This window comes from Octopus bimaculoides, chromosome 9 (assembly GCF_046866305.1).
Source record: "Octopus bimaculoides isolate indiv1 chromosome 9, ASM4686630v1, whole genome shotgun sequence".
In the NCBI taxonomy this organism is placed as follows: domain Eukaryota; kingdom Metazoa; phylum Mollusca; class Cephalopoda; order Octopoda; family Octopodidae; genus Octopus; species Octopus bimaculoides.
In genome coordinates this window covers 75,272,544-75,289,239 of record NC_142936.1, presented here as the reverse complement: position 1 = coordinate 75,289,239, position 16,696 = coordinate 75,272,544, and the positions used below count along the sequence as shown (strand labels likewise).

General features: G+C 36.8%; 1 protein-coding gene across 3 annotated transcripts in view; it reads left to right on the top strand.

The window, feature by feature from the left end:
* The window catches only part of LOC106875983 (uncharacterized), a 279,796-nt gene that overhangs the window by 234,355 nt on the left and 28,745 nt on the right, over positions 1 to 16,696 (top strand). For all 3 annotated transcript variants that reach the window (XM_089357803.1, XM_089357804.1, XM_089357805.1), the window contains one exon: positions 9,217 to 9,259. In XM_089357803.1, coding sequence (XP_089213929.1) covers positions 9,218 to 9,259 — 42 coding nt within the window. In that variant the 5' untranslated portion in view covers position 9,217. The remainder of the gene's footprint in view (positions 1 to 9,216; positions 9,260 to 16,696) is intronic.

Sequence of the window (16,696 nt, the reverse complement as noted above, 5' to 3'; positions counted from 1 at the left end):
CCATTTTAAAATGTTGCAAGCTCTTTGTCTTGATGGTGACGAAAGGAATTCCATAGATGGAAACCTTTTTTTATATCATCAGCAGGTATCCTGAAGTCACGAGCGTTTCATTCTTTAGCCGCTACTATGCTTAGCCTGAGCAGAGCAGCGAGGACTGAACTAGCTCATTTGCAGAAAGATAGTATCTAAAGTCCCTTATCAACTACCACAGTCCTGAGCTGGCCTCGGCAAGTATGGCTGCCTCCCAAGAGGTTTTTCTTCTGTTACTTGGGTTCCAAGCTGACCTGCCGCAAGAAATAGCGCACCGATCTTGTTATCTAGTCTAGTCTGAGCGATGAGTTTTTCCGTCAGATCCACTTAAATCATTCAGTCAGAGGTTTTATGTAAAATAGAAATCGGGTCCCCCACAACTGCTTTTGACTTAAGAGTCTTATCAACTTTCCGTTAAAACTTGATACCTGAGGGTAGTGACACATGCTTCTGATTGGCCTTAACTCTCCACAACTTAACTCTGAAAGGGCCTTGTCGAGGTTCCACGATAGATGTACGTTTGTGTATGTATCTATGTGTGTGTGTGAGTATTTGTGTTTGTGTGTGTGCATGTACATACATACACACACACACACACACACATGTGCGAGAGCGCAAAAAGGAAAAAAGAGGCAGACAGACAGATCTCACGCATTACTTAACAATTTATCTCCCAGGATTTTTCTAACAATCGAGTGAAACTCAATCCAAACCACAATTCTTATAGATTTTTTCCTGCTGTCATTTCAAGATTTTTCTGTGTCTCTAGTTTCTATCTGAATTATTTTCTTTAGTTTTGTTTTGTTTTGCTTGTTATTTTCGCACTGATTATTACGTTTTCTTTTATGTATTGTCTTCAGTTGTCATATATACTGAACAATACTTCTTGCATGGCATTTAAAACACATGTATACTATTGATATTTATTATATGAAAACTCGCGGGTGGTGGATTATCAGAATTGGTTGAGAGGTAGACAAAGTGGCTTATTGTATTTAATTACATATTTGGAGTTCGAATCCTGCCGGTGACAATTTTGTCATTCCTTCCTCTGAGAGTCACTACCCAACATACTAAAACCCATAGCCCATTCTATCTATGTTGCTACATTATTACTATCAGCGCAAGTCGATGCGGAGAACATTGGGTCAATGTAGAAGTAGCAGCTAAACATCCGTCAAGTTACACCCTAAATGTCATTGAAAAATTAAGGACCCATTGGTTAATATACTCTTAGGCATATTGTGTGTTAACAAAAAACGGGTTCGTTGGGGTTGGACTAGTTTTGATCATAGGTCTGTTTGATCAGAGGTGACATAGGATGCCGTTAAGCATCAGAGTTACTGGCCTCTGTTAATCATATGAACAAGCTATTTACATGTTATTTCGCTCACCAGTCCTACCTGAAATACCTACCTTTCTGCAGATCCCGCCTCGTTACCGAAAAATAGTTACGCTTCTGTCAGGGGATTGTGACTTGAATAAGTCAATGGGAATACAGTTTCCATTGGTTCGCTCGGGAGATCGACGACCAACACCATAAGAAAGTGGCGTAAAATTTGGGAGAGACGTAAGTCGATAACATGGATTCCAGTACGTGACTGGTACTTTATTTCATCAAGCTCGACAGAATGATAACAAAGTTGGCATCAGTGGGATTTGAACTCAGAATGTAAAAGTACTGTAACTAAATACCACAAGGCATTTTGTCCGGTGCTCCCACGATTCGACCAAACCACTGTCTTAGTTTTAGAGTTTATATTGCTTTCAAATTGTGGTACAAGGTCAGCAATTTCGTGGAAGAGGTCCCAGGTCTCAACAAGCACTTATTTTATTGACCCTGAAAGAATGAAAGGCAAATTCCACCTCAGTGGAACTTGAACTCAGGACGTAAAGACAGACGAAATGCCGCTAAGCACTTCGCCCAGCGTGCTAACATCTCTGCCAGCTCGCAGGCTTAGTTTTAGAGTTTATATTAAGAAGACAAAACAGAATTTACATCAATATAATTGTTCTCCCTTAGGAGTTGGACAAGTTTAGTAAGTTTAGTAAACATGTTAATTTGACCGTCCCCTCTTCAATCCGCATGGTCACCACCTATGTGAAACGGTATACTTAAAAGCATCCAACGCCATATTGCTTCTAAAGCAGATGCAAATTCACAGATTTGTTGCGAATATTAATCGATCAGCTGCAAAGGCGCATGACTTAGTGGTTAGGGGTATTGGACTCATGATTGTAAGATTGCGGTTTCGATTCCTGGACCGAGCAATGCGTTGTGTTCTTGAGTAAAATATTTCATTTCACATTACTCCAGTCCAATCATCTGACAAAAGTGACTAATCCAGCAACGGACCGGCGTCCTGTCCAAGGAGAACATACACCATAGAAACCAGAAAAGAGGTTTTATGAGTCTATTTGACCGGGAAAGCAGCTTAAGGCGATGAGTTGGCAGAATGGTTAGCAACTCGAGAAAAGCATTTAGCGGCATTTCGTCTGTCTCGACGTTCTGAGTTCAAATTCCGTCGAAGTCGACTTTGCCCTTTCGGAGTCGATAAAATAAGTACCAGTTGATCATTCTGGTCGATGTAATTGACTCACCCACTCCTCAGAAATTGCTGGCTTTGTACCAAAATTTGAAATCAATATCAATCGATTAAATCGACCTTAGCCTCTAACTGGAGCAAGGTCTGAAATTTGAGGGCGATAGTTAATCAATGTCATAGATCCCAGTACTTGATTGATACTTTATTTTTATCGGCCTCAGACAGATGAAAGGGTTAGTTGAACTCGGAGAGATATAACTCCAGAAAATAAAAATATAAATATAAACCGCAAAGCTTTTCAGTCCACCGCTTTGCTTTTCTGATAATCCACCGCCTTTTAGTCTTGATATAATGGTTTCTGATTGAACCATATGGCCGGTAATTTTGTGACTGGATTAGTCGATACCACTGCCTCCACCACTTGACCGTGTTTTATTTTATCGATTTCGAATGGATGAAAGGCAAAGTTGCCCGCGGCAGGATTTGAACTTAGAAGGTAATGATTCGGAAGAAATATCGTAAACCATTCAATCTGCCTCTTCACCAGTTCTGTTAACTTACCTCCTTCAAGTTTTGATATAATATCAATAACATACGTGTGATTTAAATGTCACGTAGGAAGCATCGCTATGTGTATATGACAATAGAAGACAATGCATAAAAATGTAAAATGTAATAACCTGTGCAAAAATAATAGAAAAACAAAAAGAAAACATAAGAATTCTGGTAAATAAATTGATTACGATAGAAACTAGAGACACAGAAAAATCTTGAAATGACAGCAGAAAAATCTATAGGAATTTTGGTTTGGTTTCTCTTTCACGCAATTCTTAGATAAACAAGAAAAACAAATTGATAAGTTGGACGAGAAAAATGACTGTCTGTCTATTACCTCCCTCCCGCTCTCTCTCTCTCTCTCTCTCTCTCTCTCTCTCTCTATATATATATATATATATATATATATATATATATATATATATATATATATATATATATCAGTTTGTCTACCAGCATGCGTATATTCTTCTCTTTTTCGCTTTGTGTGCATACATACATACATACAAACACACATACTTATATACATACATACATACATACATACATATATATGAAATCATAATTAAGGGTATCTAAGAGATACCACCACGCTAGATATAGCAGCCAAAACTTGACTCTAAAACCATATTAAATGATACAGTTTTAGAGTCAATTTTTGGCTGCTATAACTAGCGTGGTGGTATCTCTTAGATACCCTTAATTATAATTCTAATAATAATTACTACCTTTGAGGGTTTTATTCCCATGCTGGCCACCTAAAATCAGTATTTTAAATAACGATTTTATCCCTATATATATATATATATATATATATATATATATATATATATATATATATATATATACGTAATTAGTTAAACGATCCAGAAAAGCACTCAAAACATAGAGTGCGATAGTTGATTTTGGCCGTTTCGATCACCTGTTACTCCATAGTTACCATAACAGGTCCAAACTGGCGAAGAGATATTCCTCATTACTCTGAAAGCGAGAGTAATATTCTTGTACTGAAATTAAAAACTACATAAGGAAGAGTAGAATGAGTAAGACTTATTCAAAAGAAAACTGGGCAATTGTCAGGCTCCATATTTCATAGACACTGGAGGATGAAAGACAAAGTTGATCTGGGTGGGATTTGAACTCAGCATGTAAAGAAATGAAACAATTGCCACAAGGTATCCTTTCCGATGATCTAGTGATTTTTGCCTTCTTGCTACTTTATTTTATCGACCCAGAAAGGATGAAAGGTAAAGTTGATATCAGCTGGATTTGAAATCTATTAATGACAATACTCGAATGTTAAGAATTGAAGAGATCAAAAATGTACATAAATATGCAATGCAAATGTAACGAGAGGTATGGGATAATGGGTGGCATGTGGAGGGGAGTGATAATGGATGAGGGTAGGGAATTATTAGAGGGAGGATAAGAGTGAAAGATGAAAAGGGGTGAGTAGATGACAACGGCCTGCGTATGGTGGTTGAGAACAATGGAGGGTATTGAACCGGAATTCCATAGAAATTAAACAGTGTGCAGAATTAGTATGAGAAAAATTGAAAATTAGAAAATAATCAATAATCAATAGACTACTCCTAAAAATAAAGTTATGAGTCTAAAACATAAATTTAATGGTGATAGAAGTATAAATTGATATTTGTTTGTCTGGCGGTCAAGTGTGCTAGGGTATAGGGATATAGTTCTGAAGGTCATCCGAGTGGTGAGGATCGACGTTGAGCAGAGCGCTGGCAGCAGGTCAGAATGACACAGAGAAGAGCAGATCTTTTTTTTTATTATTTTATTTTTGGTAAACAGCGTGAGGGGTTGTACGTCATTTATAATTTAGTGAATTAGTGATTTGATGATATAATAAATTAACAAAACTGCTGAATAAATAAGTGGAGCAATGAAATTATAGGAAAAAAATCAATAAAGGCGAAGGGCTATTAATGAGTTAACGGAACTAGTTAGTTAATGGTTGGGAGAGGTGAAAGTTGCGATAAAAAGAATATTATGAAGGGAAGTGGATAATAATGATTTTCATAATGAACCTAATGTGCTAATGATAATGCAGAACAATAATGATAACACAATAATACGGGGAAAATATAAAGGGACAGGAGGAGTGAGTGTGAGGATAATAATGATAACAATCTTTCCTACTATAGGTACAAGGCCTGAAATTTCGGGGGGAGGAGACTAGTCCCCAGCAGAATTTGAGCTCAGAACGTAAGCACGGACGAAATGTTGTTAAACATTTTGCCCGACCCCCAATGTTTCATCGGTACTTAATTTATCGACCCCGAAAGTATAAAAAGCCTAGTCGACCTCGTCGGAAATTGAACTCAGAACATGAATACGGACGAAATACCGCCTGAAAAAAATTAATTAATTAATAATAATGATAATAATTTGAGTGCATTTCATTGGATGATTATTTACAGTCATGTCACGGGTGGGTGCTGATGACAGCACTGAATGAGAAGGTACAAGCAGAGACAGAATCTTTGGTTGATATTTAGAAAAGAGTGTTTGAGGGGAACATGGCAATATGGAAAGAAACGTCATTGTTTGGAATGTTTTCACAAGAATCACAGAAGCTGGCTGAACCCAAGTCATGGAGATGCTTGTGGAATGAGTAAGAGACCGAAGAAGTGATCTTTGCTGACTAAGAGCAGGCCTTGAAAACAAGTTCTGTCCAGTACTCTATCGTTCACACAGCAGAGTCACCACTATGCAGAAAATGTGAGCAGGAGACTAAAACAATAGGACGCGTTATCAGTGGCTGCTCACTATTAGCACAAAAAGAGTACAGACGTCAACATGACATAGTCGCTCTTAAGGTGTACTAGGAATTCTGCAAGAAATGCGATCTTCCGTGCACAGATAACAAAGGCCAAATGGCTTTCTGGCTCTTGTTCAAGGCTTGGTTGTAGTGACGGTATTCGTTTAGACTATATTGTACATTTATAGTTTTAAGGTACGAAATGCGCTCTAATTGGAAGGACATTTTTCTGTGAAGGAAGAAAATCGAGGTAGTTGTTTATAGTTTAAATGAAGTTGATGCAAAACCGACATACGGTTTGGTAGAGTTGTTATATTGCATGGATAAACAAGGTTTTTGATCAACCAAGTTAAATGCGTATATAAGGGAATTGATGAACTTACACTAAACTGCAATTTCAGTACTTATTTCTGGTAAGAGTGTAGGAGCTTGTTTAGATTTGGAGTCGTGGAGTATGAAATATTTATCGTATCCTTATCAAAATGTTATATCTATGATTGGATGAGAAGTATTAAGTATTGAAACGAATAATTTAGCCTTAAGTGTAAGTTACTCAAAATCTTGTATGGATTGTTCCAGCAAATATTTTTGTTTTCGTTGTTACACTTGTACGATGCTTGATTCGATATACATGATATTTTTTCCTGTTAGGTTGTTATTGTAGCAGGAGTGGTCTTTGAATATCTGCTCATTAGCAGAGAGTTTTGAAAGTTTATAGGGTACATTCTTAATGAGTTAGAGTTGTTCCTGAGGTGGTTTGATTTCCTGTGTATGCAGTTTAGTGTCTCGTTAGGCTTACGAAAAGGATAGTACTAAGAATTAGATAGAAAAATGATGTTAAGAAAGTTTATTCTTTTAAAGTTAGTTGTTATGATGAAATTAAATCTGAAATTTTTATAAAGCAGATGAGTGCTTTCTTATTTTACCGGTAAGACCAGGATTGCAGTTTCTGAACAGGAGAAAGGATGTCATACATGTATAGCAGGCTCTCGGGGAGCAGAAAATTATACTGTAAGATGTGTGTGTGTGTGTGTGTGTGTGTGTGTGTGTGTGTGTGTGTGTGTGTGTGTGTGAGTGAATTTATAGTCAACATTGGTGAATTAAACAATCGGTAGATGGACAAAATTTCAGCTACGTCCTATACTTTCTGAGTTTCAAATTACACCGACTTTGCCTTTCGTCCACTCCAATCAGATACTGGGATGTTGATCCAATTGGCCTTAGCCCCTCCCCATCCAACCCCATCTCCGCTACCTTATACTTATTGAAAATGAGGGGTCTTGTTCCAGTATAAGCTGGACATAACTCGTAGTTGAATATGTGCCTTGGCATCATACCTTTCACTAAAGTTTTCTTTAAGTGCTCCATATAGTCTTGATCAGATACAGGCATCCACTTCAGTCGGTGGAGAATGTAAGACATGGCAGCTTGAGAGACAGAATGTTGCACCTCAGCGCTTCATTGTTGCAACTGTTTATTTACTCTGGAAGGATGAACAGCAGCAATTGAACTCAGAGCGTAAAAATCCATAACAAAGAGTTATGAGACATTTTGTCCCATGTTCTAACGATTCCTTTAATTCATTACCTATGTAAGAAAAATATTTTATCAAGAATAGACAATCTTTCAAAATTTAGGATGATAAATTCGTAGAATCGTTAGAGTGACGATCGAAATATATTGTAACATTAATTTATGGTTTTCCATGTGCTGGGTTTCGAATCCAGCAGAAGTCAACTTTTCGAATATCCGGGACTTGATAAAATAAACTAATGTCAGATATTATTCTTGAGGATGACAAGTTCATAGGAAAATGGATCAGGCTGTTTAGAATAAAGAACTCAACGTAAGTAATCTAAGTGTCAGTACGTTTAATCGTTAACCAAGAGTACGATAAAATGTTTTGCTTCACCGCAAGGCTTGTCAAACTACATATAGTTTCTGACCAGCTTTGTAACGAAAAAAATATTCTGTCAAACTCATAGTTATCGGTTAAACGTGCCAGTCAGATATTTGTCGTTGATCAAATCAACAATGCTATATCTCTGAAAATTCGAGGTCTTGTACTGATGCTAGAAATCATTGATGGTGTTTTATTACTCCTTATTTCATACATGCTTGTTCTATTTGGTCAGTGATTATCTTCGGCTTCCTTAGCTTTAAATGGAATCGTAACATATATCTTCATAGACAAAACGGTAGTATATCTAGTTATCTTTTCCTTGTGTGCAGCAATTAACATAGTACAGAAAGCCAAGAAGACGATCGTCAGTTTTAAACTGTTGTCGCTACTTGTAGCGATACGTTACAGCTGCGACCGTGGCGTAGCTAGAGTGTGTGCCATCTGCGGCAGCACTTGAGTTTTCCTCCGCAAGCCTACACAAACTTATAAAGTAGACGCAACAGTGCCACCCAATAAAAGTGTTGGCCCCACTAGCCACGCTACTGCTCTGTGTTATATACCTGCTGCTTTGACGGACCTGGGCTAGAGTAGACTGGGTTTTGAGTGAAAAGCCTACAGACGAATTGCATTTACGATTCTCGTTTACGAGTCGCTCACTTCTTTACATGGCCTTTTTGCCTTCTTCCTCAAAGAAAAATGAATGGTAATAATTGCCTACATGTTACACTCAGTCTACGACAGAATCGGGAAGGCTGTTTTTGAAACGAAATACAAAGTTTGAAGAATAAGTCATTATATTAGAATATATTTTTGTTGATTTAATTTTATTTACAGCTAAACTTTACAGCAAATTGCTAATTTTAGAAACGGTTATTTATACTTCTTTACCTACAATTGTAATTGCGTCTGTAGAGTAATTACAATCATGTTTATAACTTAGAAATCCGTAGAAACTTTCGGTAAACAAATGTTACGGTACGTTGCTTATTACGAAACTCCACCTGTTTTAGATTTTGTATGAATTATTGCCAATAATTATACTTCATAAAATAATACAATTAGCAACGTGTGTGTTTGTGCGTGTGTACGTGTGTGTGCGTGTGCGTGTGAGAGAGAGAGAGAGTGAGTGAGTGGCCTTGTCAAATAGGAGTTAAATTTCAATGCAGTTTTCTATCTTAGAAAGGTTCTTCACCTTTTGTCCGCATCGTCGAGGCCTCCAGGCTTTTTAAAGACAATTTACTCATACGATTTCTTACTCCTAACACAAGTTTTTCTTCTTATCAGTTTATACAATTATTGGAAAACTGTATCTTAGTTGAGTAAATATTATAGTTACTTTTAACCTTTAAAATTGCATTGTCAATTCATCAGCGCCGTTTTCTTCGCTATTCCCCACCTAGGATGAAACCTATTCGTGAAAAATCGCCAGCTGCATCACCGAAGGTATAATAAGCCAACATTTGTTTCAATACTTACACAATTTCTTAACTCACTATAGCTTCAGGGTACTAAAACAGAATTATGATTTTGCTTTAATCCCATATTGCCTTTCGTATGTATGTATGTATGTATGTATGTATGTATTTATCTATCTATCTACATATATATATATATATATATACAACATACACATATATACATACATATATATATACACAACATGCACATATATACATACATATATATATATACACAACATGCACATATATACATACACATATATATACACATATACATATACACAAACACACACACACATATATATATATATATATATATATATATACACACACACTACATACATATATATGTATACACACACGAACACTACATATATATATATATATATATATATATATATATGTACACACTACATACATATATATGTATACACACACGAACACTACATTATATATATATATATATATATATATATATATATATATATATATATATATATATATATATAAACACACTTCATACATACATATATATACGAAGTAGTGCTGGAAAGTTCCTGGGCTTTAAAGGTATCGTAAAGACCTTGGCTGGATACACAACATTCCGAGTTCTTTTGTAGAGCTTAGAAAAGCTGAAGTACCGCTGCAATAAGTGTGTGAATCTGAGAGGGGAACATGTTGAATAAAAACATTATTGACTGATTCTCTTGTATTTCCTTTAATCCAATGCCAGGAACATTTCAGCCCCCGCTGAGAGAGAGAGTGAGAAAAAGTATCAAAATGTTCCCGGGCTAGTTCTGTGGCGCGCCAACAGATGGCAGCGTGTGCAGTGAGAGCTAACATGGAACTTCAGGAGGCAGTGTGCTGTGTCATAGATAGGAAGTTGGAACAAAGAGCCAACGTGAAATTTTGCGTTAAACTTAGGACTCTGCTACAGAAATGTTGAGCATGCTTTGGCAAACTTACGGCGACGAGGCAATGGGTCGTACGCAATGTTTCGAGTGGTACGGGTGCTTCAAGAGGCACGACAGAGCCGCAGCTCAATCAAGAGATTTTTTTTTTTCGACATACGCGGTATTGTACATCGAGAAGTCGTCCTCCTCGGCCAGAGAGTTCTTCGACGTTTTGAAACATTTGAGAGAAGACATTCGGGGAAAAAGACCGGATCTATGGAGCGCGAAGAATTAGGTTCTTCACGACGATAATGTTCTGTCACCGAGCAATCTTCACTTGTGAGCTTTTCGCCAAAAACAACATAGTATCGCTTCCACACTCTCCCTATTCGCCAGATTTAATACCTGAGGACTTCCATCTCTTCCCCAAGATGAAAACACAGTTCAAAGGTCACTGTTTTAACACCGCTGTCGAGATCAGGAGCGAATCACAGAAGGTCTTTGACTCGTTTAGGGAAAACGACTTCCAGGCCAGATTCCAAAAGTGACCGGCGTATTGCTGCGCAAAGTGACTATTTTGAAAAAGAAGATGTTAAACTTAGAAAATAAATTATTTTTTTTGTTTTTATTAAATATAACTAGTCTGGAAACGTTTTGATACCATCTCGAATATATATATATATATATATATATATATATATATATATATATAAGGCAGTGCTCCACTGAAACAAGTAAAAGAATATATATATATAAGCAATGTTAATTCTCCAAATGAAGTATTAACAGTAACTGCACGATAAAGTGAAGTATATTGCCACTTAAGTGTGGCTGACCCCTAGGGGTGGATGTTACTGTTGCTTTTAGCCCCAGGAGGACATCTCCTCCAGCTGGCTTATCGACACACTACTGTGTCCTGTTTGCCAAGGGAAGTTATCCCTCTCGTCGTGATCTGTAGCACGAACGGAGCCGGGTTTCAGGGTTATTTCCCTTCGTCAGCGTCCGATAGCCACTGATCTTTGATGAGAGAGATAAATTCTTGGCAATCTTATGTATACTTTCCCAGTGAAATTCTTCACTGATATCGAAAAGGTGATAACAAGAATTAACATTGCTTGTTTTCACCTTTTCGATATCAGTGAAGAATTTCACTGGAAAAGTATACATAAGATTGCCAAGAATTTATCTCTCTCATCAAAGATCAGTGGCTATCGGACGCTGACGAAGGGAAATAACCCTGAAACCCGGGTCCGTTCGTGCTACAGATCACGATGAGAGGGATAACTTCCCTTGGCAAACAGGACACAGTAGTGTGTCGATAAGCCAGCTGGAGGAGATGTCCTCCTGGGGCTAAAAGCAACAGTAACATCCACCCCTAGGGGTCAGCCACACCTAAGTGGCAATATACTTCACTTTATATATATATATATATATATATATATAAGGATAAAGAGAGCAATGGTAAAGTTGGAAATATATTTTATGGATAGACGCCTCTACGTGGTCTCTTGACAAACTAGAAATAGCATCCAAATTCACTTAAATCGTTCCATATCTTTAAAAACAAAAGACACATTGGAACGATAGTGATTATGGTTAGAATGTTTTTGATCGTAGGACTTCTAAATCCAAGATTACCTGGCTGACCTGGTGTTAAACAACGCCAGCTATTAGTCAATATATTAATTTCAGTAATTTTAACTGGTATGAATTGTACGAACTCCATAATACTCTACAATATTTATTTTATTTTTCTTGTCTTTTTATTTTTGTTTTGAGAAATATGAAACTCTCGTATCAAAAATCAGTCCATTTTAAAGAGCGGTCATCCAGTAAAATTATTGGATTACTATCTCCTGATTACTAAGTTTATATCTGCTGCAGGCACTTCGTTATTTCTATGATCAGAATAACTAATTATAAACAGTGTTTGGGAAAGTTACTATCAATGACTTGCGTCTATTCATGGAGTGACTATTTTTCTCACTGCAGTTAAACGGAACAGAAACATGGAGAAAACCAAACAACACTCGGAATGAAACATTTCAGCTTGAGCTTATTAACTTAGTTTACACTGTCGGTAAAAAAAAAAATATCTAAATTTGCAGGACAGACATCACTTAATTAATCCAACCTTCTCATTTCTATCTCGTCATTGGAAAAATAGCTCACTACTTCAAAACAACCATCAAATTGAAAGCAAGAAATTTAACGAAAAAAATGATAAAACTAAACGAAACAAAACACAGAATTATAGTTTTGTTAGATGACTTTAATACGAACTCGTCAATCTTCAAATTTCTGTGTAATCTACTACGTAACAGCCAAAGTGACATTGTTATTTATTTTTGCATTTACGTGCTCCATTGTCTGTCTCTCTTATCAACCAGATCAGACAATATTCTACCCTCATTACCATCTCTTCTGCTAGCGTTTACTTTGCTCTCTTCTTCGCCGCACTTCACGTGTCCTCGTTATCTTGGTTTTTCATTGCTATTTCGTTTTGATTCAATCATTTACTAAAGGATTTAAAGATTGGTTATTTTTTTTTATTGTTATAACCAAAGTTCGTTGTTATTGTTTTCACGTTCACTCTTTGAGACTTAATTCATTCCAGAAACTTCTGTAAGTATATTTTTGGTACTTTTTACAATGATTAACATTAGTTTGTTCATTGTTTTTTGTTTGTTTTTTTGTTACTTTGTTGTTGCTGTTGCTGTTGTTGTTTAATTTGTTCTAACCATTTGGTTATTCAGCATCCACATCATCATCATTAAGATCGTCTTCATCATTGTTCTCATCGTCGTCGTCATCATCATCACCATCATAAACATTTGATAAAATTTACCATGTCTTATTTCTTTACTGCCCACAAGGGGCTACACACAGAGGGGACAAACAAGGACAGACAAACGGGTTAAGTCGATCCCAGTGCGTAACTGGTAGTTATTTAATCGACCCCGAAAGGATGAAAGGCAAAGTCGACCTCGGCGGAATTTGAACTCAGAACGTAACGGCAGACGAAATACTGCTAAGCATTTTGCCCGGCGTGCTAACGATTCTGCCAGCTCGCCGCCTATCTATTTTGCAAGCTCCTTATATCAGTCTAGCGAAATATCAACTTCAGTTTAAGTTAACTTCTAGGTGGCTACTCGACTTACTAGAAAGAACAACCGTCACACTCGAACTAAATCTTCACCGGTTAGCGAAACACCACACTGGATAAATTTTGATGGAATTACTTTACTCCGGAAGAAGACGACGGTTTGGTCATGGATAGAAGGCCTTTCATCAAACGTCTGCTCTAGCAAAGCCGACCTGGGGGCTAATCAACAAAATTAACTTGTTATCGCGATCATTCCACGTCGAACGAACAAACAGAAAGCGCAGACACAGGCTCTTCACCTCAGGCAGCAAACAAATAATAATAATAATAATAATAATAATAACATCAACAAGCACAACAGCTACAACAACAACAACAACTAGTATTGGTAAGATTGACTGCCACACTGGACTTTCAACTGATGTTGCTTTTAGAAGATTTCGAACGAAATAAATCGATTCTAATTGTCGTTAAAATTTTGTACATCGACATCGATATTGTTTTCACAGTTGTTGTTGCTATTGTTGTTTAGACCCAAGACTACCTTGAATTCACATCCTACTTAGGCTATGTATGTGCGTGTGTGTGTGTGTGTGTGTGTGTGTTAGTGATGTTACAAGTTGAGACACACCGTTATCAATTCACCTGATCTCTTAACCACTGCTCTTATAGGAGATGGTTCCGTGGCGCCGGTGCTGTCGGATGGAAACCTCTCCACTTTGTAACAAATTCCTGGCAAAATAATGATTCCTAATTTGTATATAGTTTCAATATGCGCTGAACTTTGAGCAAGTATCTTCTACTATGCCCTCAAATCAGCCAAAGCCTTTGACAGAATTTGATAGACGGAAATTGTGTGGAAGCCTGTCGTGTATATATGTATGGTGGGGTGTTTTTGTGTTTGTCTCTTCACCGTTTGACAATCAGTATTCCTAGCATATAGTTTCAATATTTTAACTTTGATCCAAATAAATGACGATTTAAGGCAAGCACGAAATTTACCTGCTTTTGTTCCTTTGGTGATCACTAGAAGAGTTTGACAACACCATTATTACCCCTTTAATCTGATGTCTATTAACACACAAGATTTATGATGTATTACTAAGGCCTCCAGTGTTCAATTGTGTGCCATTGTGCATTCCATTTCAGACAATCATTTGACATCTGTTACAAGTTCTGCAGTTCTCAAATTCTTGACTATGATGCAAGCGGTTGCCTTTAAATCTCTAATTATAGTTCTTTGGACAAACCAGCCATACTTTCTGTCACAAACACTCACTTCCCTCTCGATGTTTCTAACTCACTTAGGCGGTGAGCCGGTAGAATCGTTAGAACGTCGAGCAAAATGTTTCCTAGAGGCATTTCGTTCGCCTTCACGTTCTGAGTTTAAATTCCGCCAAGGTCGACTATACCTTTCAACCTTCCGGGATCGATAAAATTAATGCCAGTTGAACACTGGGGTCGATTTAATCGACTTGCCTTCTCTCCTAAACTTTCTGGCTTTGTGCAAAAATTTGAAACCAATAATCCCACACTTAGCCATCAGTTTGGTCCACTTTAGCGTTCTTGGTGTTCATTAAATTTAAAATTTCGTCAAAATCTAAAACACTAAGTCATAATTCTGTCCTCGCTTATGAACTTCAGAATATTCCTGAATTTTTCCATCGAATCAAGAACAGTATTTTTTGTATTAAAGTGTTTAATAGCTATTAACTTAAGGACATTATTCTTGATTTAATTGCTTAATTGTTTATTAATCATAACTTAGGAACGTTAACCTTGAGATTAATTGCTTAATAATTATTTAATTCATTTACTCAGAAATCAAAAAACGTACAAAAAACTATCTTCCTGATTATGCGCTTTAATAATTATGAACTTTAAGATGCTTCTTGGCAGATTGACAGAATCGTTTGAACATCCGAGAAAATGGCATGCGGCACTTTTTTCCAGTTTTTTACATCCTTGGTTCAAAGCCTACCGTGGTCAATTTAGCCTCTCAACTTTTCGGAGTAGAACGACAGAATACAGATCACGTCCTAGGATCGATACAAGCAACTAATTTTTCCTCTAAATTAAGGTCCTTTTGCCTACATTATTTATGCATTAATCTAACATTATCAGCTAAACTTTAAAACCCTGAGAACAATTCTATCTTCGTAGGCAAGACAGAGTAGTTTAAGAAATTCACTTCACAATTACGAAGTTTCGCGTCCAGCCACACTGCGCTGAACTTTGAGCAAGTATCTTCTACTATGCCCTCAAATCAGCCAAAGCCTTTGACAGAATTTGATAGACGGAAATTGTGTGGAAGCCTGTCGTGTATATATGTATGGTGGGGTGTTTTTGTGTTTGTCTCTTCACCGTTTGACAATCAGTATTCCTAGCATATATACGGTAGATTTAACCTTTGGATGGTAGACTTAGCCTGTTAGCTTGTTTAACACCATTACATGGCACCTTCGGTGCCTTTCGCGGAGTCTACTTTGTTGCAAGCATTTCGCCCAGGCTACCTTTCCCCTAGTCTAATTGGTCTTATAACAAGTTATGGACTCAACATTCTCTTCTGACCAAAAGATTTAAAATATATATTTATGTGTTTAGTTACGGTAAAATTCCCATGAATCTAGATGTTTCTTTGACTACTTCTTCTTTCATTCACGGGTGTTAAAGATACAGGTGGTTTAAATGAAATCATCTTATATTCGGCCAAAAAAGAGCTCGAATATAATATGACCAGAACCTACAAGGAAAACGAAGAGTGTGTCTTATACGACCGACAAATTTCCTGTCTTACTAAGGGAGTGGAGATACCTCTGCTAGGAAAAATATTGTTTTGACAATCTGCATGTGTGGGAGTTTTCACAGACTTTATCTAAAGCCAGCAAGCGCGTATTTGACACAAACCGTCGCAGAGGATAAAAGCAACGTTTATATGATAAATGTTGTTATTTAGATTCCGAAAATATTATGATTTAATGGCTATCCACTCTAACCGTATATTATCTAATGATAAACATGAAATAACATATACGAATAGAGAGCAGAGAATATGGGAGTGATTTTTTTTTTCATATCTTAAAGCATTTCTTCTTACTCAACAAAAGCAACAAGCAGCATTGATGGCTAGGGAAAGGAGCAAACCACTAAATCTTGTTTTATTCTTTCTCAAATTTTAACATTTCTTAATTATCTCCCACTCCCCCTTTCTCTTATCTGCTCCCTCTCCCTCTCTCTCTCTCTCTCTCTTTATATATATATATATATATATATATATATATATATATATATATATATAGATAGATAGATATTGCAGCGGGGGCGATTTTTCCGACTAAAAAATTTCATGCCGATGCCCTAACATGGCCGCAATCCGATGAGTAGAACAGTAAAAGAATAAAAGAAAGTATTTTCTCTGTGT